We start from the raw sequence: 27321 nt of genomic DNA on the forward strand, positions 1-27321 counted from the left end.
TAAGGAATGCAGGCAAAGAAGTAAAATTGTTCGCAGGCACTTTGTAAGCATTTCAGTGCAATAACCGAATAGTTATGACACAAAGGACGCATGTGGATGATTTTTTACGTGGTAGAATTATCGGCTGTCTGGAATGTGGGCGTACCCAACTGGAAGTATCAAACAAACTTGGAATTGCCCAGAGTGTCAACTTCAGGCTTTGGCAACAGTTCCAAGATGATGGTAATGTGAGTAGACGTTACAGCACAGGTCGCCTCAGAGTTACAACGCCGAATGAGGACCGGTATTTGGCAGTTACTGCCAAAAAAAACAGGCGGAGCACAGCCTCAGACCTGTCTCGTCAGCTCTCTTCAGCCACTGGTACGACATTTTCAAGGCAGACCATGTACAGACGCTTAGAGCAGATTGTTCTATATGCTCGTAGACCTGTCAGATGCGTTCCACTTGTGCAACTCACTGTCGCCTGCGGTTAGCCTGGAGTAGAGAGCATGCATTGTGGACACCGCAAAAGTGAGCTTGTGTGATGTTTTCCGACGAGTCCAGGTTTAGCTTGCAGTCTGATTCTCGCCGGACTTTCATATGGAGAGCTCCAGGTACCCGTTACCAACAAGAAAACATCATTGAACGACACTGTTACAGTGGTGCAGGAGTGCTCGTTTGGGGTGGAATTATTCTGGGTTCCAGAACTGACCTGCATTTTCAAATTAGAACCATGACAAGCCAAGTCTATCGGCACGTCGTTCTGGAACAACATGTACGTTTGTTTCGGGGCGCACAATTTGTGTTTATGGATGACAACGCCCGTCCTCACCGTGCAAACATCGTAAGCGAATGCCTTCAATCAGAGGATATCACCCGTATAGACTGGCCATCATTCTCACCGGACTTGAATCCAGTAGAGCACGTGTGGGGCATGGTTGGCCGACGAGTTGCAGCCCGTCAACCTCCTCCTACATGTCTACCGGAACTTCGGAGAGCATTGCTTTTTGAGTGGTGTAATATCCCCCAAGATCAGATCGATACTTTGATACTCAGCATGCCTAGCCGTTGTACGGACTGTATTGCATCGTCTGGGAGACATAAAATGTATTAACAATCATACCAACCATGTAATATTGGTTTTTTGTAAATAGTTTTTTTTTTTTTTTTTTTTTTTTTTTTTTTTTTTTTTTTTTTGTAATTTGCTCCAGGGAGAAAAAATCGCTAATTTTTTTAATGATATCAAACATATAGCATCTTTTTTTGCCCTTTACCTTTTGTTTAATAAATAAGTTTTCAAATAAGTCAAATTTGTTTTGCTTCTAACTCTTCCTTTGCCTGATATTGCATTATCCTTAATTTATGGACATGAGTGTATTTCTGGCTAATTCTACACTCTCATTAGGAGTTTGCAAAAGGAATAATGCAATTTTGAGTCTGAAATGTAAAAGAGACTTTTTATTTCCAGTAGTAGAAAGTCGTGATATTTTCCATGCATTTCTCGAGGCTACATAAATGTAATTAGTAAATATTGGCCATCACCATTTTTGTCCACGAACCCTTATTGTGTAATTAGCTACTAAATTGTCACATAAATTGATTCCACCCATTTTTGCATTGTATTGTTCAATAAGATGAGGCTGAGATATAAAAACCTTTTTCCTTTGCGTTTTTGAATAACGCGAAATATTTTTTATGGGCTGAATGTTTCCAAATGTTGAACAACAGTTATAACCAAATTGTCGTTCCATCGGGCAAAAGTTATTTTGTTTTTCTCTTCATACTGGAAATCATAATAACCCGTCTTTCTTGTGGACACGTTTCACAGTTTCTAGTGGACGCATTTGTTTGCGGTTTTCCTGAATTGTTCCTGTAGCACTGAAACCTTTAATTTTTAGATGGCAGAAGAGTTGACGTAAAAAATTTATCAAAATTAATAGCACGATTGGCGGGAGTTTCAACAACTCTGGGCAAATTTATCACCACACTTCGTCGAAGCACAAATTTTTCATTTTCGGGTAATTTTGGAGCTGTCGATTTACCTGAATAAATATCGAAATGAAACACATATATATCAAATGATGCCAGAGTCTATGCTTTTTTATATATTTGTGTGTTCAATCAGAAGAGAGTAAATGTCTGAACCAAAAAGAAAATCGAGAATTTCTCCACTAGTTTTACCTTGTATTTTGTCTTTTATAGTTTCTCTTCGATCTCTTTCTTCATTTTCTTCCTGAGACATAACTGACGGTTCCTTTTTTTTATCCATTTCAAGTTTTCAGTTTTGTACTTTTTAAACTTTTTTGTATGATTACCACTACTTTTAGAAGGCTGAAACTTACTTCTTACGTGAATTTCAACTTCCCTAGCAGTATTATTTGGTAAAATATCATTATCATTCTTTAAAACATTCTCATTTCCTTCTTCTTCATCACTATCTTCTGCAATTTCTGGTATAACAACAAATCAGTTTCATTCTGGTCATTATTAACATTATCATCATCTGTTTCTTCATCAAAAAAGCTTTGAAGGGCTTCTTCTAATGTAAGATACCTCGTTCTAGGCATTTTTAAAGCAGCCAACCAGAACGTGGAAAGGAATGAGTAAGAAAAGAGATTACCCGTTTCTTGCTGACATTGTGTCAGCGCAACACCTGTTTTTCATTCCTTCCCAACACAAATATAAACATCTGATTGATGTAATGTTCTGATAAACTGTGAGCTTGACTAAAACTAGATCACTCATAAAGACGGGGATTCTTTCGTTAAATGTTTTCGGCAAAAATACCCGGTCGAAAATTTTGCTTTAAGTATGAGATTAATTATTATTAACAGAATGACTGTTGAAAGCAAATATTTTTTTACGGAAATAATCTTCATAATATTCCCTACACAAAATCATCTGCTGGTATAAAATATCTTAGGTAGTTATATTTATATACACATTTATTTTGACCGTTGCTTCAATGCAACACTAGCAGCTAATGGGTTAATCCAGAAGATAACTCTATCTGGAAAGCGACTACAAAATTTAAAAGATGCTACACAAATATTCCACCCCTTAATGGCCCCTGAAATATTGCCTACACCAAAATTAAGAAAGCTGAGTCGCTCGCTGGTCACTACGGTACTCAGTTCCACACCAACAACATTTCTCACCCACCAACAGATCACTTGGTTAATCATACGTTAACAGATTTCCTGACAAATCCTCACACTGACAACATCCCTCTAGTTATGCTGTCAGATGTCCTTGGATATATATGCAAACTTAAAACCAAGAAAAGTCCTGGTCTGGATAAGATTTCCAATAAAATGCTTGCCAACATGGGTAGTTTTATGATCTTCAACCTGGTTACCATCATCAACTTTATTATGAAAAGTGGAATTTACCCCCCAAAAAATTAAAAACTGCAATCATATGCCCAATTCTTAAACCAGGAAAAGCTCCTTGCGATCCGATATCCTACAGACCAATAAGCCTTTTATCAACTTTAAATAAAATCACTGAATATGTCATTTTAAAAAGGATCATGCAACATGCGGAAGCAAATAATTCATTCATCAATGAGCAATATGGTTTCTGCAAACGACACTCCACCATGCATCAATTATATTGGGTCGCTGAATTGATTTCTTCAGGATTGCAAAATAATCTGACTACCGGAGGTATCTTTTTAGATGTTGCTAAGGCATTTGACCGTGTGTGGCTGGAGGACCTCACTTATAAATTAATTAACTTGGGCTTCCTATCTTACATCATTACACTCCTCAACTCCTATCTTAAGGTAGACACTTTGTCGTTCGAGTCAATAGCACATACTCAACCCCCAGACCAATCATGGCTGGCATACCTCAGGGCTCTTTAATTTCTCCAGTCCTCTATAATATCTACTCGAACAATATCCCATAACAACAGGACACAGCCATGTATGCAGATGATACTGCAATACTCACCCAAAATGCATCTATCAGCTCAGTAAACAATCACTCCAAAATCACATCCATGCACTGGAGTCTTGGCTCCTCGCCTGGAAAATTGGCATTAATGTCGAGAAATCCAATACTATTTTATTCACCAGGAAAATTAAAACTGATGAACACATTCAAATCATTATGTTTAATATTGCAATCCCTTGGGCCAAGCAAGTCCCTTACTTAGGAATAATTTTTCACAAGCATCTCACATGGTCGCCCCACATTAAACATATAATTAACAAGTTTCAAGCTCGTAAAGCTACACTTTCCCCTCTAATCGCTCGGAACAGCGTTCTCTCAATAGAAAATAAAATACTCATCTATAAAGCCATACTACGACCTATTATTACCTATGCCTGCCTCGCTTGGGGGTACGCTAGCGATTCATCTATTAAAAGTCTGCAAATTGCCCAAAATTCGGTCCTAAGACAAGCCACTAATTGCAGATGGTTCATCCGTAGTGAAGCTATCCACAGAGAATTCAACGTAATGCCCATTAACGCCTATATGGCAAAGTTGGCCAAAAATTTCTTTAGGAAAATTCCTAAAGTCCAAAACCCAACAATCTCAATATTAGCTTACGACTACAGAAGGAACAGAAATAGAAGTCCAAGGGCAATTTTGCGCTATATAGCTAACACCTAGTTTTAATAGTAATATTTAAACATATAATTATATTAAAAAATTGATTAATTAAAAATACATATATATTTCCAAATTTTAGAGACATTTTAGCTTAAAATTATTCTTTAGTGCATTTTCTGACTTCTCACTCTCCTCTCTGAATGGCCAGATAGTTTTTAGCACTTTAGTTACGTGCTCTCTTACAGCCAATCAACATGACCTGCTTGTGATGATGCAGATGACACAGTGTTTCCTCAGAGACTCTCTACTGTTTATGCTATCAACCCACAACTCATCTAACTGCCATCTTTACTCACTTGAACTTTTTAGGACTTGCTCATGCTCAGTTACATTCCAGATAGAAAATCGCTAACAACATAGTCTGGGATTGTGCTGACGCATGGGAGCCCGCTTTGCGAGCTATGTTCGCCTCAGTCGACACTGGACACAGGAGTGGCATCATGTTGTCTTTTCAGGCAAAACCCACATAGCACAAAAACATCCATTACTAACCTCCTAAAAACATCCTATCTATGTCCCATCGACAGCGTATGGGATGTTATTAGGATTTAAAGTCCTACTTACTACATCCTCAGGACATCCCGTAATATCCCGGTTTCTTCCTAAACTCATCCTCCTGAGTGCTTAATGCAGGGTTGCCATGCTACCGGGAAAACCGGAAAAAGTCAGGGAATTCGGAAATTTGCCAAAAAATTCAGGGAAAAGTCAGGGAATTTAAGTGTTTTAGTCAAAATCTGGAAAAGTCAGGGAATTTCATACAACGATCCCGCCAAAAAAGGCGAGTTTTGCGCCGACGTCGGTAGAGATCACTTTTTTGGCGAATTGTGTATCACGTCAGTGTCATTCGGGAAGCTGGCATAGAGCCAGTTTTTGCAGCTCCAATTTGACTGTCTTTTAGAAAGGCAAATCAAGTTTCCCGCAACTTTTGGTTTCCAGTAACCTCAAGAATCGCATGTGCAGTGTATGAACTAAAGAAAGTACCAGTTCTCATAGAAAACAAAATGGGTTTAATCCTAGTATACGGTGCCATGAAGGTTAGAATCATAAAATATGTATTGTAAAGAAAGAAAACCTCTCTGCAACAGACGTGGCTCCGTTCCATCATAGAGGGAAACAGCTGTGCGTGCACAATATATCTGTCGCCAAAGCTCGAAACCTTAACACGTATTTCTCAATTTCCTGTACACATCGCGGAGAGGGAAATTCTGGCCGTCAGGTTCCGTCACCAAATCCCTTGGCAAATTTTCCCTCCGCTTTCTAGCCGCGTAATAGCATTTACGCATATGGAACCTTTTCTTCTTTACATAGACGTTCTTTGGTTAGAGTAATCTCCATGTATGGTACAGTGGGATTTGGCGACATGATGATGAGCAGTAAACGAGTCATTTTTTCTTGGCGACAATTTTCAAAATCGTGCAAAGGCCGTACCGTATACTAGGATTTTAACGCAAAAACTTTTTTTCTTTTTAATAACTACCTTGTCATTTTGCAGTAAAATAAAAAAATAGTAATCGGTCATTTAGGCTAACCATGTAATATAACTGTATTCGCTAAAATATCGTTGATTATTCTAATTCAATTTTTAAGCAATTATTTTTATGTTATTCATATCATTTAATGTTGCTTCTTCCCTCTAAATTTATTTATCATTAGTAAATAATATTTCCAAATTTTCTCTGGCATAATCCCGAAATTAATTCTAGCAGTATGATGACATCACGAAATTTAATGCACATATTTTTTCCTTATGCATGCTGCGAAATAAATATAAAATACCTCAATTTAGTAAAAAAATATCAGTAAATAGATTTCTTTCTTTCATTTAGCTGCAGAATGTCTGCGAAAAAAGCCTTATTATATTCAGATTGGGAAGATTCTAATCTCAATCTTCAGTGGAGAAAACAACTCCTATTATAATTATATTTGTGTTTTCAAGTGTTAAGGTGCCTTTTAAGAAGATACCTCACACAAATTAAATTTACCTAAAATCTAACCTAACTTTTAGCATTGCGTTGTGATTTATAAGAACCGGATTAGCCTCATTTTGAACTGGTGATGATCATGAGTAATAATTAAATAAAACATAGTATTGTTATCCAATGTATATATCTTAAATTAAGTTTCTTAAGTGGAAAAGTAAGCAAAATTATCAAACAAAGTGTACCAAGAATAATTAAGAATAAATGTCCTCTGGGATTTATTGAATAATTAAGTGAATTTGCTACACAGTACAAGTAATACCATAATTAATTTACCTCTTAGCACAGCCAACGAACATTACGCGGATAGACTGGAATTTTCTCGAAACATACCTGGAAAAGTCAGGGATTTTCATTCTCCTGTTTGAGTGGCAACCCTGTTAATGTCACATCCCAGTATATCCTTAGGACATCCTATCTTGGTCCCACCGACAGCGTATGGGATGTTATCAGGATTTGAAACACTAGTTACAATATCTCTTTAACCTCTTAAATACATACTCTCAACTGCTTAGTGTCACATCCCAGTATATGTACAGAGGAAACTTCCAGTGGAAGTATGTGAAAGTGTGATGATCTAAGACCTACTTATTTTACACAGATAGTCTCAAATCCTTCTCCTATGGTTACTATGGAAAAATCAGAAATGTTGAAAATATTTATACAACTTATTTTGTTTTTAAATCTGAATTTGTGAATATATTAAAACTGAGCAAGGAAATTAAAATGAATTATTAATACAAAATATTAAAACTGAAAATTTTGCTTTTATTTTTAAGATATTAAAAATCTTTTGATCATTTTTAAACGTCCAATAATCCCCAAATTGAATCATTCATAATTAAATTATTTTAAAAAATCACTTTCTAATTTCAGTTAATTTGAATTAAAAATTCAATAATAAAATTAGCCATTTAATAATCTTTACATAAATGAATCATCTTTCTTTAAAACATGTAAGGAATTTATGGTGTTTTGATGACATTGTTGGGAAAAGGAATAAATTGTATTTTTAAAACTAAATCAATTCCTAGCCTCAGAATAAATAAATATGTTTTTGTAACTTGAGAATGCTGCAGGCTTTTTTATATATTTAATATTTAGTTGTAAAAATTTGACATTATGTTAACAATTCTTTACATCATTCAAAAGGTAACTCAAGAAGCTCTTCTAAAATTCTATCTTTCTGCTCACACAATTAAAAAAAAAATCTGAAAGGCCTCAGATTTTAGCAGTCACTCAAAAAGGCTAAAAGTTTATGAATGCATAAATTATCAATACAGATGAGGCAGTGGAAATAACAAAACATTTTATAAGATACCGACACCAGAAAGTTATACATCTTCTATATATTTGAAAAATGAAAAAATTTATCATGTAATTATGTAAAAATATTAAATGTTTTCAATTAGATATATCAGGAATTAAATGCATTTTAAATCAATCAGATTAAAAATTAAAAAAAGCATTGTTAAGAACTGTGTGTATTGCTTTTAAATAGCTTGGCTTGTTAATCAATAATAGATTAGAATTTAAAGGTAAATATGTTAAATTTTGCCAAATGGCAAGACTTGAATGAAAAGCGAAACAAGTTTACGATTGACGATATGAATTCACATTTCGAGACTAATAGCCCTTTTGGATTAACAAAAAAAGTTCTGAAAATAATTTGCAATGGTTCATTGGTATTATTTTATGCAAAATTCAGTAAAATGAAATTTACCAGTTGAAATCAGCATCAAATTAAACTTTGTAAATTCTAGCGCATGTTAAAGGTTATCTCATCCAGAATTTTATTACTAACCATTCATTTCAGAGCAAAATAAAACAGTAATTGCCATTTATATGACAATCAATATCAAAAATTTAAATCTGCATTTTATGCAACATAGAAAAACTCCAGAAGATCTACTGTTTACCATGCAATTAAGGCACTTTATTCTGCAATCAACTCTACCAATTATTAATACTTCTAATTATATTCAGTTTACTCTTTCTGCTCAATATATGCTGTGTAAAATTTTCCATAAATTTATTTTCATTTTATTTTGAGGTGAGCTTTTATTCAACTCTCAATGTCAACGAGAATATTTAGTTCATTTTTTATTCGGTCTCAAAAGAGAAATCATAATACGTGGATTTATGTACGTGTATTTATGAATCAAAATACATGAGAAATCACAGTGAGAAAAGCACTGTTACCTTAAACTGTGATTATATATAACAAATGCAGTGAATTATTGTTAAAAAATAGTGAAAATATTTATATTTCTGAACTATTTCATATATAACATTTTCAGTTTCGCATATGTGGCAATTTGAGAACTTTTTTATGTATACCAATTTTTTTAAATGTCTAAAAATTTTTGTATTTTCAAGGAAAGCATATTCTTTCACCTTTAGTATATAAGTAATGGTAATTTACCAGATAAAATTACTTAATGAGGAATACAGAAAAATATCTAACCACTTACCTTTGTGACTTCATCTGCAGAGAGACTAAAAAAATAGTTCAGCTAAATTTGTTATAATAAATATTTATAATTATGCTAAATCCTGCAATATCTATTACTATGACAAATTTTTGTAAACCTATTTATTTGGATGAAAAATAAACACATTCAAAAATTTATGGCACTATATTATGATTAACAGAGGAAAAACACTTTTCAAAATTCAAAATAGTTTTTATTAATCCAATTTATCACATTTTCTTTATTCCTGAAAAACAATCCTGAAATTCAATCTTTTCTTAAATTCATGAAAAACAATCTTATATCCATGTATTCTTATATATAAGAAATCTTAATAAACTGGATCTCTGCCATTGCCTTTCACAGCACCTAAAATAAAGAAAAATGCTCACAATTACTATATGTGAATATAATTCATAATTAAATTTAAACAAATGACTATTAGAATGCAAATTAAAGGAAGCATTTAAAATATTTTAACATTTAGTACCTATAAACAGAGTAGCAATTATTTGATTATAGTAAAATAAACATGGGGGATATCTTTTAAAATTTTTTATGGCAGAAAATAAACTCAAACCACCAGCTGAACATATGAGCAGTTTTATCAATCAGCCACTGGTAGGTAACCTGGATACCGAATCAACATATAAACTTGCCAAGATAAAGAGAGAAGCAAAATTATGATAATCACATCTTACCTAATCATAAAACTATTTTAAATTTAATGTGTAGGCAAGTCCAAAAAGAGTGAGAATGAATTTATTTTGCAAAACAAAGTAAAGTTGTTTTGAAGGAGCAAAAAAAACTTGTCTCATGAGATTGGCAAGTAAAAAATAAATAACTGCATCTAGTAACATTTATCTGAAAAAACATAAGTAATTGTTAGCTACTTGCAGAAAATAAAATCTGATCATGATAAGCAATATGCAATTTTAAACTTTTGAATTTAACTGCAGAAATCTACCAAAGAAGTATATTTTATGTTGTAGCAGTAGTAAATGAAGATGTGGCTAATCTTTACTGTATGGTACACCTTGGTTTATGTCTGAAAAAAAATCGCAAAGTGGTATTGGTTGTTTGCGAAATGTGGAAGCCCATTGCATCAAATAAGTTTTTCGGTAACCCTAATGTTGATAATGTTGGCGAAAGTAGCCTTTGGGGGGCGGGAAACTTTTTTGTCAATAAAAAGGAGTTATTTCTGCAAATATTGCCAACGTGTTGTGATAAATTTAGTTTTGGGCTATGTTTTTGTAATAGTAAACCTTTTGTACGGACTCAGGTTTTTGGTTCTTACCATTCTTTTCAACTGCTGTGTTTGGTTGCACGGAAGTGGTAAGGTCATGTATTTTGAACATGCTATTATTTTGGTGTGGGTACCATCGTTTGAGTATGTCTGAGGTGACTAAGAGACGAAAAATTTAATTGAATTGCTTACCTGGAGGATGGAGGAGATGGTGGTGGGAAGCCTAAACGTATGCATGTGAAAAAAAGGTATGTTAAAAAAATGACGTTTTATTTATTTATTCATCTCTGTGTGTTAATTTTTGTTAAAAGATTTGTTGTTTAATGTTTTTGTGTTAGGAAATATGTATTTTTGGTAACTTATTCCTCTCTGTTTGTGTATTTTTGGTCGTCTCTGTGTGTTAAGACAGTGGCAAATTTTTTTCTGGTAAACATGATATTTTTAACTTTCTAATTTTCTTAAAGTGAAAATAGATCAATGTGTACATGGACAAAGTTAAGGCAGTGCACAATTCCTAGTTTGTGCAGTTCTCTGTTTTTTTTTTTTTTTTTTTTTTTTTTTTAGGTAGATGTGTACATGGACACTGAGTTTGTGTATGTCTTTGACTTCTTATTTTGGTTTTGTGTAGCGGCCATCTTGAAATTGGTGCCGAATTTGATATAAAAAAAGAAATAATTCGCCAAGGGTGACAGTAGAGTAAATTTTTACCAAAGATGTTCTACCATAATCTCCATTTCAGTGGTTTAAACACTAGTGGAGCAGTATGCAGAGATGAAGATTTGAGTTTTGTTTACACAGCATGATGGTTTAGGCACTCCAGCCATTACAGTGAACAAGATTATAATAAACATAGCCACAATAATTGTCTATAAATATTGATGTATAACACTGCATTAACTAATATATTTCTTATGCTAGTATATACAGAATCCTTAATCAAAGTGAAAATGAGAAGACTGTGCATACATTTCCTTTAACTGAAACATGGATTTGACCATACAAATCTCAGTCTTTCGGGGACATGTCGCACTATGCAGATAGTCAGTAAAAAGTGCTCGTGTTGTTTTTATTTGTTAGAGCTATGAAATAAATATACTTCTACATTTTAATTTTTTCTTTTCTTGTTTTACATTTGGATTACCTATCAAAAAGTAAGGAATTTTGATATTATTACAATATCTGAGTTAAAATAACATTCCAAATAACAATTATTGGACATGTTAAAGTAATGAAAATTTTAAATTAGTTTAAAAAGTAACCCTTAATGTGGCATATTTTTGAATTAAACTCTATCGTCTTTAAAAACAACAAAACGTCCCTCTTTATTAAGGACTTTAATTAACTAATTTTAAATACAGAGCTATGTATGAATTTTTTCCCTTGCTTATTTAACTGAAACAAAATTACACTGATACAGTCAAAATTCCTAAATGCAAGTACATAAAATGTACTTTAGCAATTTAAAGAGATGAGGCACACTGAACACATGAATAAATTTCTATCAAAGAATAATTCATTAAATTTGGCCCGTTCCATAGTAAACTTTAACCATTAGATTACATTACACCATGTTATCAGTTTGAAAAGCAAGTTATGTGCCAGATCTCGGTTGTAAAAGAAATGCACAAAATAATATATAGGTTATTGAAAAATGATGTATACCAGTGTTTATAGATATGATTAAATGTAACAGAAAATTTACTGTCACAACCACATTTTTAAGTGAAATGTATTATTTTAACATTTTACAATATTTAAGGTATGGCATTAAATGCAACATTATGTGCCTGGACATAAGTTAGTACATTTACAAAAAAAAAAAAAATCATCATCAAAGAATGAATGTCATGAAAAATTTCAAAAACAAGCAGAATTTAATTTAGAAGACCTTTAGACACTTATGATAAATAAATTTGAGAATTCTTCACCCAATATTAAATTATAATTAACTAAAACCAGTTTGACTGACCTTCTACAAAATCCTTCAGCTGCAATTTTTTCAAGCTTCAAAACCAAATTCTTCTCCACATGGTAATAACATCTTAACCAGTTGAAATTCCTACAGAAAGTTTGATAACACAATAATAGAGTAATTAGAATAGAAAAATTAACACAAAAGTATAGAACATCATTTAAACTTAACATTATTACAAATTTTGGTGCTTTCTGACTATCTGCAAAGCTGTGAAAATTAGCAAAATGGTTAGTTTATGGTTCATATCTACTACTCTGTTCACAAGTAGTAATTCAAATAAGCACTTTATAAGAAACAAGAAATTTTAGGATGCACACACACAAAAATATATATATTGGGTCAATATTCACATATTTTTCATCCAGCGGAATACTATTCAGAAATAAAGATTAAATATAAAGCATGTAAATACATGTGTGTGGTATGCATATTCATAGTTTGCTATTATCGTGTACATACTTTTGCAGTTTTAACATAAGTTAAAGCTGTGTGGGCAGATGATCAGAAAGTATCAGAATTTTTCATGTATAAGAAAAGATTGCCTTGACAGTAGTATCTCAATTGTTTAGCACTGACATTTATATAGTGAATTAGAAATATATGTATAATAAAAAGATAACTGCATACTATTAATTCATTTTTTTAAATGCCAAACTTATAACAATTCCTTCACATATAATTAAACAGAATTCTTTAACGTGAACATCTAAAATCCATTCTTAACTAAAAAATAAATAATAAAACCATGTAAATTTCTTATGAAGCCCATCATTTCCAAAATGTCCACTTCTGAAAGTTCCCAGCATTTCTCAGTATATTATTAAATTACTAAACTAAGCATCAATGATCGTCATGTTCGCTAATGTGACGATATCTTTCACACTTCTTTGTTACCACAAGTAACAAGTAGGCTTCAATAAATCTTTAACTGTTACATGCTATTTTTGTCTTAAAATTTGTAAAAATAATAAAATTAAATGAGCTCTTTAGAATATGCTCAAAGAAATAATTTTGTATGAAAATTTGTAGGTTATATATATATTGGCCTGATTAATGATTCAGGAAATAATTCAAATTTCAGCTTGTATCAAAATAAAAACTATAACACAAAGATAAGCAAATTTCCTTATGAACAATGCATTTTAACATTACTCAATCACTGGCAATCACACAGTACTGATTGCTTCAGTAAACTTTATTGTAATTGTGCTATTTAAAAGACTTTAATGTTTTAATTATTTTCTTAATTAAAACATTACAGCAAAAGAAAACCCAGATAAGAAATATAAAAATATCAGTAAAAATAAATTATATTATTGAATGACACTTTACATTAATTACACTTATGCATATATTATTTTATTATAAATTATTTCAAAATCAAAGAAGAAAAGGGGGAGAAACTTTAATATTGGCATTTCTAAAATGATATAAACATTAATTATTTAGTACAGCAGTTTATTATTTCAGGCAAAAAGAATTCACTTTTCTGGATAGCATTTATATTTCCATTTCACTTTCAATGAAACATGAGAAATGCATATAATTTAAACACCAGTTTATTTTATTTATCACACAGATTATGTCAACTCAAAAAAACCTATCAGTAAAATTCGGGAGTAATAATTCTGAATGTTAGACAACTTGCAAGATTCAACAAAAATTATCAATACTTTTATTATAATGACAATACTACAGTAACATGAACATAAAACTAAACTGCATATAACTATAAAATAAGCCAGCATATAATAATGGTGCATTGGTTTCGAAAACAATGGGCTGGATGAAAAAATACATGTATTATGGTAGCTATTCATATTCTTCAGCTTTCCTAATATTCTCATGCAAACAATATTTATGAGAAAATGTTAAAAGCAATCATAAGCATTTGATTGAATGACCATACTTTGTCTTCCTGCAAGTCGAATCTTAAAATGATATGCAGTTTGAAAAATGCTTAATCCTTTTATAAAATATTCAAAAAAGATACTGTTCTGTTATCAGGACCGGGTTCAGAAATGTATTTATGTATGCTTGTATGTTTGTATGTGTGTGTGTCTACATATACACATCTATGCACATACAAACATAGGTTCATACATTTCCAATTCTGGTCCCGATAACAGAACAGTACCCCCAAAAAGATAGTGTTTCAACCATACATATTTTGGACAAAACAATGCAAACTCTTATTTTTATACAATTTTTCAAACTATTTAACATAAATTTATTGCTGCAATAAAATAATAAGCAATATGATCACACATATTATTTTGAAACTGAAGCATAAACTAGACTAAAAAAATTCAGTCGTAAACATTTGGATAGCAGGGCAAATTAGATATTTGAAAAGACAGCCAGCCATTGAGATATACACGTAATTCACGACAGAATGATAACAATTCATAAAGCTGTGATAGCTAACACATTTAACTGTCAAAATGACATAAATTCGAAAAGCAAAAGAAGTAAACATACAAGTATTGCAAGTGAACTTACCTTTTGTGCAACAAAAAATATCCATACAAGTTAACCTCATAGCGCAGCCATTTTGGCTTTCGTTTCAAATCAGACAGACGTTTACGGATTTGCGGAAGAATACGAGGAACTAGTAGTTTGCCGGATACAATGTGCAATGACGCAAAAGAATATAGTTCTGCAGAACTTCCTACATTATTCCGTAATAAACAGTACTATTTCATAATTTTTTCTTTATCTAATTAATTAATTAATTAATAGGTAAATAGTTAAATAATGATGAATTCATTTTTAATGAAATGTAAATTTTTGCATGTATGTGGCGACCACCTTCTGTCCAATACTTCTGAGAATATAAACAAATTTTGGAATCTAAGAGTATCAGTAAATAAATATATAGAATATCGCCTCTCAAACGACCACTTCTGAAAGTGACCATAAGTTGTGAGATTATAAATAAATATTGATATTAAGCATTATTTCTATAAGACGACCATCTCTATATAAGACCAAAGTTTCTAGAATCTTGGATAGTCATCAGAGAATTATTTTTACTGCGAAATTATCGCACGACTGTAATTCAATATCAATAACAGATTGTGCGATTGAAAAACATTTTCTGTCCTGTAATTAGGGGAAAAATTTTTCTTATGAGGTATTTCTCCCGCTTTCCTAGCGTGCCTTCATGGTGAAATGGTTCTGCACGCTGGGCCAGTATTTCAGAGGTCCGTGGTTCAATTCACGGCGAAGGCGGTTGCTAATTTTTCATCTCTACGGCTTCCCAAAAAAATCCTAATGTCTCTACAGTGGCGCCCGAACTAAAGAGGTGTTGGATGAGGTATATCCACACCCAGGATTTAGTGATTGGGTCCCCTTAAAAAAAAGTCACCCTTTAAAAAGGGGAGTAATATAAGGTATTTCTCCCGCTTTCCTAGCGTGTCTTCGTGGTATAGTGGTTATGCACACTGGGCCGGTATTCCAGAGGTCCGTCGTTCGATTCCCGGCGAAGGCAGTTGCTAATTTTTCACCTTTCCTGCTTCCAAAAAAATGCATAATGTCTCTATACCCAAATTAAAAAAAAAAATTCATTTCCGTAATTAATATATATATATATAATTTTACCTATATTTATAGTAAGGTTTGTAATCTGTAAGTAATTATACATGTAATTTATACATTTTTTATAAAAAAATGTATGTTATTTAGAATTTTGAAAATATTCTAGAAAATGCTAATCCATTGAAAAAAATCTTTTCCATGACTAAATAAATTTTTTAAAAACGTCAGAAAAAATAGCAGTTAAAATTATTAACAAAATAACAAGAATAAATCATCAATAATATCAATATTTTTAATGTACAGCATTTAGAAACAACATAGTAAAATACATATGAAAATTAAACAATGTGCAAGTTTGAGATGTGCAATGTCAAAAAATTAAAACTGGTAAATTTGAGAACAAATATCCACAAAATGTTTGACAACGGAAGTCCTCTGGACAATGCAGAATGAATGTCCTCAGTATGTGAAATTGGTGAAGTCCTCAGGACATCCTGTCATATCCCGGGACATAGCGACTTAAATGAGACATCCTCAGGATGTTAAATTATGATCTCAGGACATCTGAGAATCAACATCCTTAGGACATCCCAAGTATGTCCCGGGATATTGCGACTTAAATAGGACATCCTGAGGATGTTTTGTGCTATGGGGGAACATGTTTCTGTGTACAGCATCAGGATGTATGTATCCATGTGTGGATTTCACCAAGGAGAGCAAATGTTGCCACCTTTGATTTGCCATTGTCATATGGATCAACACCTTGTGTATTGGTGTAATGGGCCATTGAATACATATGTCGACCACTTCTTGTTCATGTAGCCAATAATGTGGGCAGCTGCCATTACATTTCTGATGTGTTCAAGTCCATATCTGTGCAATAACTTAGAGGCCGTGTAACACCGTCTTTCAACAAGATAATGTAGGATCACATGTTGTCCTGACCTTCCTTGATATAAAGGGTGTTCATCTGTTGCCCTGTTTCCTTGCTTTAGAGTGTGTTCAGCTGTTGCCATTCTCCAGATCTCTTACCCACTGTGAACATTTGTTCATGGATTACCGAGAGATGCATTCCATCCAGGTGCATAGCTAGAGTTTCCAGTACCCAGGGACAACTGAGGAATTTGCACCCCTTTCCATGTGCCAAGAAAGAAAAAAATTTCGTAGAATCAGTTTGGCACCCCTTGGATGCTGTGCCAGGGGACAGGTGTCCTCCTTTGCCTCACCCTAGCTATGCCACTGATGACACCACTTGGGCATATACAACCACCAACATAGAGTTGAAGCAACTTGGAATAAAGTACCTATATCTGTTATCCAAGCTCATCTTGAGTCGATGCACAGCTGAATTACAGCTGCAGAAAATGACATCTCTGCATACCAAATTCTGAACACTGTGCACCCCAAACAACCTACAAAATAAATTGTCTTGCTCTCATTATACTTTGTATGTATAATAAATAAGGTTTTGCTGTTTGCCATCCTTCCTTTTGTAGCAATTTTAGGGGCCATCAGTGGAAATGAAATGTTTAGAAATCCTCTAAAAGTAGCTCTGTATCACTCTTAATTTTGTAATTTATTTTGCATTATATCTGCTGTTAACCCTTTTTTTGTTTTCATTTTTTTTTCTCCAAAATTTAATTCATGTATTTATATTCTAGGTAATTTGCCTTCCTTGGCTAATCCTATTCCTGTCTCTAATACACTGAGGTAAATGTTAACAAATTATTTTGTTGAATTTTGTTACCATATATACTTGTCATGAGAGTCTAATGATTAAGTCAACAATTAAAACATTTAATTCAGTCTACCATGAATAAACTATTTTTGTTTATTGTATTTTATTAATATAAAAATATCTTTATGTATAATTTTCCGTAACATCGAGTGACCTTTTTATGTTGCATTTTTCTTTAATAATAATATTTTGAATGTAATTTGTCGAAAGAGCTTTTATACCTTGTTAAAAATTATATTTATTTTTTTAGAGCTTATGAAGGAAATTCAGTTGATAAGGTGAGGATTACCTTCTTTATAGTAATTTTAATTATATTGCATAATCTTAAGTGATAAACATTTGGCAGTATGTTTTAAATGTTTTTCAGTATTGCTCTTTATTTGTTAGTTTCAAACTGAGAGTTTTTTAGACAGACTTAACCCTTTCCAGACGGCCGTCCCATATACACATTCCCTGCGAATGTGTCACAGCCAGATGTTCCTTTCATGCATCACTAGAGAATGAATTCAGGGGATGGGCATTGGATATCTGCATTTTAACCTGGAAACTCTTTTAAAGACCACTAGATGGCACCCTATGTCCATTACTTTGGAACTGAACATGGTTTTAGGATCATGATCTTCAGTTTGTACTTTATGTTTAGATCTTCAGTTTGTGCACATTTGGCCTGACTTTGGTATTTTACTCATCAGCTGTTGAGGGGGAGGCAGAGAAGCATAATGTAAACTGAGCTCAGCTCTGTTGCTCGCCACATGATACTATAAATATTTGCATATCTGTTATATTTTCAAATCTTTTTTTCTTTCACTACTATGTATGGTCTTTTAAGATTACTATCTGGGTTCTGTTACACTTTGTGTTGCCTTCATACCTTCTATTTCAGATCTATTTCTTCAGATCTATTTCAGGTACTGGTACTTCCTATTTTATTTTGGAATTCCTTGACTATTATTTTTTAGTTTATTATGAGAACAATGCATTATTTATCAGAGGAAGAATATACTCGCAGGGTAAATGAGCCAATTAGTGACATAATTGAGAGTGATGATTCAATTTCTAAAGAGTTAAGTGATAGTTCTAGTAATTCTGATATGGACATTTTGTCAGAGACAGAGCTTGCTGAGTGCCTGCCTTCAACTTTCCATGAAAGTTCGATTCAGGATACTTTATCTTGAACTCCAGTGCTTGACGAATTGCATCCCCATATATTGAACACCGGAAACAAATCCTGTAGTTAAATGCTGAAAAAGAAATATATTTCTTTAATATTTTCTTTGGTGATGATCTAATTAATCTGATTATTGGAGGAACAAACAGTTTTGTTCAAAATCCTCCATCAACTTCTTAGTCAGCCAAATTTTCAGATGTACGTACTGAGAATATAAGTTTTGTGCAATGATAACACTGATGGACATTATCAAAAAGCCTAATTTGATAATGTATTTCATTACAAATAAAATATTCGCTACTCCATTTTTCAATAGAGTAATGCCTTGAGATATGTTCCTGAGCATTTTAAAATCATAGCATTTCACCTCAGATAAGAGTGCTAAAAAGTTGAGAACACTAGGACTAATCATAGAAAATCTAAAAGAATAAGTTTAAAAGAAACTACATACTGGAGGAAAATATTTGCATTGATGAATCCCTTTTCACTTGGAAAGGAAGTCTTGGCTTTTGTCAGTATGTTCCATCCAAAAGATTGTGTTATGGGATAAAGATATATAGATTATAGGAATCAGTTACTGGTTATGGATGGAATTTTTCGAATTGCTACGGAAAGGACAGAAATGTTAAGCAGCAACTAGTTTTCTTCAGTTCCCCATCACTTGCTGAATATTTTCATTCCGTAAAAATGAATGTTTGTGGAACAGTATCAAAAACACAAAAAAGAACGCCCAAAGAATTTTCAAGAAAATACTAAAAAGGGGTAAATTTGATGCAAGGCAGTGAGACAACATGAGCATCATAGCCTTCAAAGGGAAAAAAAAAAAGACGTTTTTATGCTAACAAGCATAAATGGACCAGAAATAGCTAAATCTGGCAGAAAAGATAAGAGTTACTTGAGAACACATTTTAAAACTTAAATGTATTATAAATTATGTCAAAAGCGTGGGTGGTTTAGACATACAAGACACAGTTATGACATACTGTTCATGTTTTTTAAAAATCAGGGAAATGGTCCAAGAAAATTTGGGGGGGGGGTGGCTGATGGATATAACAGTCTTTAACTCCAACATTCTTTTTGAAAAAAAAACAGCTTTATAATGATGTTTCTCCAATTTAAAACGAAACTGAACAAATTATCAAGAAAAGTAGTTTTTTACTTTTGATTCCGTAGCAGCATCTATCCGATTATCTGGTAAGCATTTTCCTTTCCTGTATATGAGCAAAAAGGTTAAAAAAAGCGAAAGAAAGTAGAAAGTGCATGGTTTGTTCACAAACTGTGGAAAAACAAACAAAAAAAAAAGTGATAGACATATGTTTGTGGGTGATGCAATGTAGGACTGCGTTTCTCCATGCTTCGAGGTTTACCACACTCAGTCTTCATTTAAATTTTGTTACTTCTTATTGTAAGTAGTCTTTATTGTGCTTTTTCATTAGTTTTAAAGTTTATTAATGAATTTTATGTATTAAAACTTCAAAATAATTTGAATAGCGCTTCAAGAAATTATTTCAGAAGATAATCAATTTTTTTAATAATATATGTTGTAGGATTCGAAAGTTCCCAGACCGAGTCTATAACGTAAAAACTTTCTGCAGTAGTGCGACTATGAGAACGTTTTTGTGTTACTGCATTCTCCTCTTTTTCTAAAAGTGGTTTGTCCCGAATCGTGGTCGAAAGCTCATGACGACAGCATTTTTTGTGGGCAGGGACATTTAGTAACCAGTGATAGAAAGAAATGGCAGCAGTTGAGCAGAGAATCTATCAAATTTTGTGTTCACTTGGGTAAGAGTGCTACGGAGACTTTTGTAGTGTTGAAGTATGTGTACAGAAGTGAAACGTTATCAATAACACAAGCTTTTGATTGGCATCGTCATTTCAGAGAAGGCAGTGAAAGTGCCGAAGACGATGAACGCTGTAGCCGTCCCCTGATTTCGTGCACCGATGAAAACATCAAAAAGGTGTCTGCGGCGGTACGTGCGAACAGGCAGGAAACAAATTGCAAAATAGCTGAATTAATTGGGATACCAGAGGCGACATGCCAACAGATACTGACTAAGGATCTTAACATGCGTAGGGTGTGTCAACATATCGTTCTGTGCATGTTAAACGTAGACCAAAAGGGAATTTGAATGGAAATGGCAGGAGGCTTATATCGACTGTTTTCCGGACCTTTCAAAGATCCTTCCCTGTTTGGCAGAATTGTTTCTGGAGACAAAAAATGGTGCTTTTTGTATGACCCGCAAACTAAGAAAGCATCGGCAATGTGCAAATCACAAATCTCCACGGAAGCAGAAATTCCACCAAGATCGCTCTAAAGGAAAGGTCATGCTAGAGGTATTCTTTGATATCCATGGCATTGTGCATGTGGAATTTATCCCTGAAGGACGCACTGTGAACAAAGAACTATGCCAAAATCCTGTGTCATTTGCGTGAACCGTTCTGGAAGAAGAGACCAAAAGTGTGGACTGAGCAGTCATGGGTGTTGTTGCATGACAGCACTCCTGCTCACTGATCCCTGCTCGTCAATGATTTTTCTTGCGAAAACGAAAACAAACGAACTGTTTTGCCTCACCCTCCTTACTCACCTCATCTCGCACCCTGTAATTTCTTCCTATTTCCTGAACTGTCAAGACACTTGCAGGGTCATTGATTTCCATCTTCAGATGAAGTTAAATGTGCATCGCAGGCTGAATTAAAGGACATGGTCAAAAATGGGTTCTAGACATGCTTCGGTGAGATTTACAGGTGCTGGCAAAAGTGTGTTGTTGCGCAATTGTCTTATTTCGAAGGGGGATGTGTTTCTGCAATTTAATTCATAATTTCTTTTACGTTATAGACTCAGTCCAGGAACTTTTGAATCCTATCTCATATTTTCATCTAAAGTAAAAACAAAAGATTATTAAATGCTAATTTGAACGTATGACAGCTTAAGTAATGATCTAAAATGGTACTCAAAGTTATGACTTTGAGCTTAAACTTCTTTTTGTAGGATTTTTTATTAAGTTAAGCATAGTGATGCAAAATCCTCATCCGTTGCATTGATACCTTTTGACTCCCCTCCGTCTTGAAAGGGTTAATTATTTAAAAAATTTAATTAATTTTTGCAATATGTCAGAAGTTCATAGGTTGTTAAATTCAAATTTAGGGACATGCATTTGTGTAGTTAAGTATCTAGCCATTTGTGTATCCTTTTCAATTTAAAGTCTTGGTAAGTGTTTTAAAATTGCCGAACAAGTGAATGCATGAAGGCTTTTAATCAAAAGAATGAATGTTTAAAAAATTTTTAGTATGCATTGTGTGTTTGTCATTCCTTTGCAAAATCTAATACTTTCATTATGCAGTGATTCAGTTAGGAATTTAATACTGTGGAAGTATGTATATCTGTTTCATATATTTTTAATAGCTGTAATGTTTAGAACTCATGTCAGTTGAGCTGAAACCAAGACTGTGCTATTGCTACCAGAGTATACATATCTTTGTAAAGCTTGATGAAAGTGCATCTTTTGTGTGTTATACAGATAGAGAAGAGATATCAGTTGTAAATGCATGCCATGATTAAAATTTTTAACAAGCAAATTTATTAATGCCAATTAATGCTTTTGTTAAATGTTTACTCTTTCTTTTCATGAAACAGTGTACAATTTTCTCGCATATATTGCGGAGATAATTTATTTAACTGTGATATATGAATAGGATGCTTTAATTATAATTATGATAACAATTAATGAGTAATAGTATAACAGACTTGGGACTGATTAAAAAGTGACATATTTAGCTGAATTCTGTATTCTTTTTTATGTAAACTGAGATTTAAATTCACTTTAAATACTCTCTTCATTTCTTTCTCATGAAATTGAAAATTTAATGTAGATGAAAAATATTTTGTTCTGGGTTCGTACGGTCCTTAAAAGTCCTTAATTTTTTCAAAAATGATTTTTGGTCCTTAAAAGTCCTTAATTTTGGCCGAAATGAATAAATGGTCCTTAATTTTGCTCATTTGACATTTCTTATCATTTCTAATGATTGCCATTCGAAGTGTGAATTACGATTTCTCATGAATATGAAATTAAAATTACACGGCTCTTAACCAATCTGTTGGTGGATTTGCGTTGCAAACGATAAAAAAAAAAAAAAAAAAAAAAAACAGCTACCCGAACGAAAGTATCGGTGTCTGATTGGCTATTCACCCAATCTTTCGAAACAGGTGTTATCCATAAATTTAGGCAGATTGTGACAAAAGCATGAAGCCGGAAGTTCTTTAAGAGGCGAAAGTGATGATAAAGGTGCTCGAGAAAAAAAAAAGGGGGAGGATTCTGAAAATATTTGCCAAAACTAGAGCAATTCCAACCTGGAAGCCCACAACCCTTCCGACACCAATAGGAACGAGATGCCTGGAAAGTGCATTTTCAATAAACTGTGGCTTCATCAAGCTGACTACAAAGACTGGATATTGATGGATGGCAATCCTTAAATGTGGTCTTTGTCTGAAACAAATTGAAATTTCTGGAATGGGAGAGTCAGCGCTGAAAATTCACATGAAAATTAAGTTTCGTTTTATCATTTCAATTTGTTTTTACACGGTTTTGCTTAGCTGAATTTCTGTGTTTGTTTCAATTAAGCCATAAATTAATTTTTTATCACATTCTACGGAGTGTATTCTTTTTTGCACATATAGTAATATGTATGGGATATCGGGATTATGAGTTTTATTTCTGCAGAGGGTCTGTTATCGATCTCGCGGGAAATCTGTTGGCCCCATTTCGATTTTAGGTCGCCAAGGGCAAATTCAGTAACGCTAGCCAAGAAAAAGTGAAGTTCGGAAATACGTTTTGAAGCTTCAATAGACAATTAAGTATTTGGTTTAAAACTATGTTGATGATAGTAATGCATAATTTTTGCTAATGGCGATACAATTATTAGTTGAAAATAACTAACTAATTAAAAATTTTGTAATATTTTTAAAGCTGAAAACAACTAATTGAAACTAATTTTCCTGAATTAACTAGATGCAAAATTAACTTTCATGAATTACTAAAGTTATTGGGTAGAAGTTTAACTGAAAATATACATTCCGTATTATATCTATAATATATTTATACAGTACAAAGTCCGAGGTCTGGACTCGTCGGGACTTCGGCGATCCCAGATTTGAGATTTTTCCGTATATTAGATCATTTTAAATCTACTAAGATGGCACGTAGAAATTATAAAATTGAAAATATGAAATCGTGATTTATGAAATAATGAAGCATTTATGATTTAAACGGTATCAAAATTTACAAAAGAAAAGAGCTTAATATTTATATGTTTACTTTATTAAACATTTCTTTCAATGTGAGTTGTTTGATTTGTTTTCTCTGCTAATACGGTAGACTAATACTATAAACATATATTTTCTTGTTCAGTTATTAAGTTCCATTGTTCAAGTCCTGTAATTGCTGTGTCGAGAATTCCGAATAACTTGTCAATCAAAATTTTTTCTCGTTCAGTAACCTCTCTGTTACTGTCTTCACTATCGGTAGCTGTATTTTCTGGATTTAGAACCATACTACAGATTTCGCCCTCCATTAATTGATTGATGATTGGGCATTGTCATCGCAATGAAAAACTTCTGTTTAACTTTGCTAAATTCTGCCACCTGGTGCGGCCATGCGAGCTCTGGCACTGGTTCTAGCTTTATGTGAATAACAAATGAGTTATTCTTAATTCAAATAGCACTAAATATAATCGTTTGTCCTATGAGTATCATAAACAAAATCTATTTTTAGCATAAGGAAAGAAATTTATGCTAAATCTCCCCTTGTCAACATTCTAGCGCATTAAACTTAAAACTGTAATCGAATAATACTCTGTTATTTGGCGTTGCTGCATGATTCATCACTCAAGTTGTCATCTGCTGATAAGCATGCGGTGATGAAAGCAAAATACAATAAATAATGATTCACGATTTCGGCATCAAGGATATAAAATATTAGTTGGTGTAAAATTAACAAATGTTTCGGTTTGAGATTATACCAAGCAGATACACAGCTATGGGGTCAAGTTACTAATTACACAAATTTATGCTAAAATACTTATTTCTTCAATAATGAGATATTTTATTTAGCGCCAAACTGAGATTAAGAATCGGGATTTACGGCATGTTTTTTTATGATGAGGAAAAAAAATCTAATGCGCGTCCGTAAAGCATACCCCTTCCCTTCAAAAAAGCCCTAAAAAATTGGTTGGTGGTGGCTTTGAGGTCCGGATTTTAGATCATTCCAGGTATTGGATGTCCGGATCTCGGACTTTGTACTCTCTCTCTCTCTCTATATATATATATAATAATTTATTTCCTAAACAGTATTGATTAGTTGCAAAACATCTTTCAAAATATAACTTACCAGTATGGATGTACACTTTTAAAATAATTCTACTTTAATTAAACTTAGGAGATAATATAATCAACTAATCAATACTGTTTAGGAAATAAATTATTATTAACTAACTTTGCAGCAATTGCGCAAGTAATAATAACTTGTATTCGCACTAAATGGATTTAAGTTCATACAACATTATATATATATATATACATCTTTCAAAATATAACTTACTAGTATGGATTCACTCTTTTAAAATAATTCTACTTTAATTAAACTTAGGAGATAATATAATCAATTAATCAATATTGTTTAGGAAATAAATTATATGTATATATATATATATATATATATATATATATATATTATATAGTAAAAAATGTATATTTTCACTATTCAAGTATTCACTGTGACAAGTATTCTTATCTTGTCACATAAACAGGCCTCTGTGGAAAGGGGCTTCTCTGTAAATAAAGCAATTGAAATTAAAAATTTAAGTGACTCATCATACATTTTTCAACGCACAGTATTTGATTACATAAAATTTTCTGGAGGTGTTCTTAACATCGAAATTAATAAAGAAATGAGATCAGCAGCAGCTTCTGCAAGAAGTGGAGTTCGTTATTTAGAAGTCCAGTATTTAGAAGAACGTTCAGTATTTAGAAAAACAAAAATCTTTAACTAAATCTGAAAATTCAAAGAGGAAAAGAAATATTATTGAGGAAGAAATTGATTATATGAAGCATAAGAAAAAATTTCTTCAAAGGGACGTTAACGATATTAATGAAGAAGTAGATGCTTTAGCAGATGAAGCTGAGACCAGCAGGAACATTGATTTGCTTATCAAAGCAAATGAACTTAGAAGAATAGTTAAAGAAAAGGAAATAGACATAAATAAATTAGATGTTAAAATAGCTGAAAAGATTTCAGATTTAAAAAAAGCACAAATGTTTTGTATCTTTTATTGTACAGTTTATTATTCTAGTATCTTTCAAAAAACCAAGGAAATAAATTGTATGTTTACAAATCAGTCATTTTAATCTGCAAAATATTCTTACATTGTGATTATAATAGTAGTTGACTGTGTTTAAATAAATATCAAATAAGTTAAATAATAATCATGTAAATCTCTAATATAGTGACTGTTATTAGTGTAAAATACACTTATACATGTTTTTCAAGAAATTATGTTCCTAATTTAATGTTATCTACTTCATAACTTGTAGGGAGTTAATTTAATTTTCAAAATTGTTTTATGGAAGTATTAAATTGAATTTAATAATAGTGCATAATACACACTTCTGTTAGTTTCTTAAAGTGAAATTACAAGCACGAAGTCGGTTGTATGGATAATTGCTTTATTCTATTCATTTTTTTGTTTGCTGATAGGTCCTTAATTTTTTCTTTGATGGTCCTTAAAAGTCCTTAATTTTCATGTAAGGAAATGTGTACGAACCCTGTTTGTTTATTTATGTACTTTTTAAGCTTTGTTTTGAAATGAATGTTATTAAACTTTAATTACATGTATTACTTTTATATGGTTTCTGTGAAATTGTAACATTATTGCATTTTATTTGCTTAATGTTAGTTTCAGAGTGTGATGCTAAATTCTCTTTCTCTTAAATTTTCCACTAAATTTAAGGATTTTTTTTAATTGCAGGGAATGTTTAATACATAGGAAAAGAAGCTTTAGTTAATGTTGTTTATTAAAAGCATTAATTATGTTAACTCTTTAAATATTCATGTTAACTTTTGGTAAACCTTTATATATACATGTGTGTGTGTGTGTATGTGTGCATGCAAAATAAAAAATATATAAAACAAAATACTAACTGTAATTTTGCAATAGCCCTTTAAGTCTGCATTTTAATTAGAGTATTTCTCCTTTCCATCCTTTACATAATCCTTAATGAAGTAGCTTATTCGGAACTTAATGATCAAAATTTTAAACCAAAACCTTTCTCCTGTTGAACTAAGAGTTCTTATTGGATTACACACTTTGCTTCTGCTCCTTGGCCTAGCTAGACAGCTGCTTCTGTTCTTACCACAGATATTAAAAATGTAAATGTTTTGGAACAGGCGTGATTAGTGTGGCAAGTTATTTGTGGCTGCAAATATAAATTAAAGTAATTAAAAGGAATATTTAAATCTTTCACAACTGTTTCTTATTACATCTACATGATGTATTTTTTTTATTATTATTTAAGTATGAATCAACATCTATGCAGTCAAATTTTCTGC

The 27321-nt window shown here is 32.4% G+C and overlaps 1 protein-coding gene across 5 annotated transcripts in view; it reads left to right on the forward strand.

Moving 5' to 3' along the window:
• The window catches only part of LOC118198324 (uncharacterized), a 408445-nt gene that overhangs the window by 142293 nt on the left and 238831 nt on the right, over positions 1-27321 (forward strand). For all 5 annotated transcript variants that reach the window (XM_085808315.1, XM_085808318.1, XM_085808319.1 and 2 more), the window contains 2 exons: positions 17477-17525; positions 17804-17831. In XM_085808315.1, the coding sequence (XP_085664441.1) occupies positions 17477-17525; positions 17804-17831 (77 nt within the window). The remainder of the gene's footprint in view (positions 1-17476; positions 17526-17803; positions 17832-27321) is intronic.

This window comes from Stegodyphus dumicola, chromosome X1, assembly GCF_044657685.1.
Source record: "Stegodyphus dumicola isolate Sdum_Otavi_A_Nest chromosome X1, ASM4465768v1".
Lineage (NCBI taxonomy): Eukaryota > Metazoa > Arthropoda > Arachnida > Araneae > Eresidae > Stegodyphus > Stegodyphus dumicola.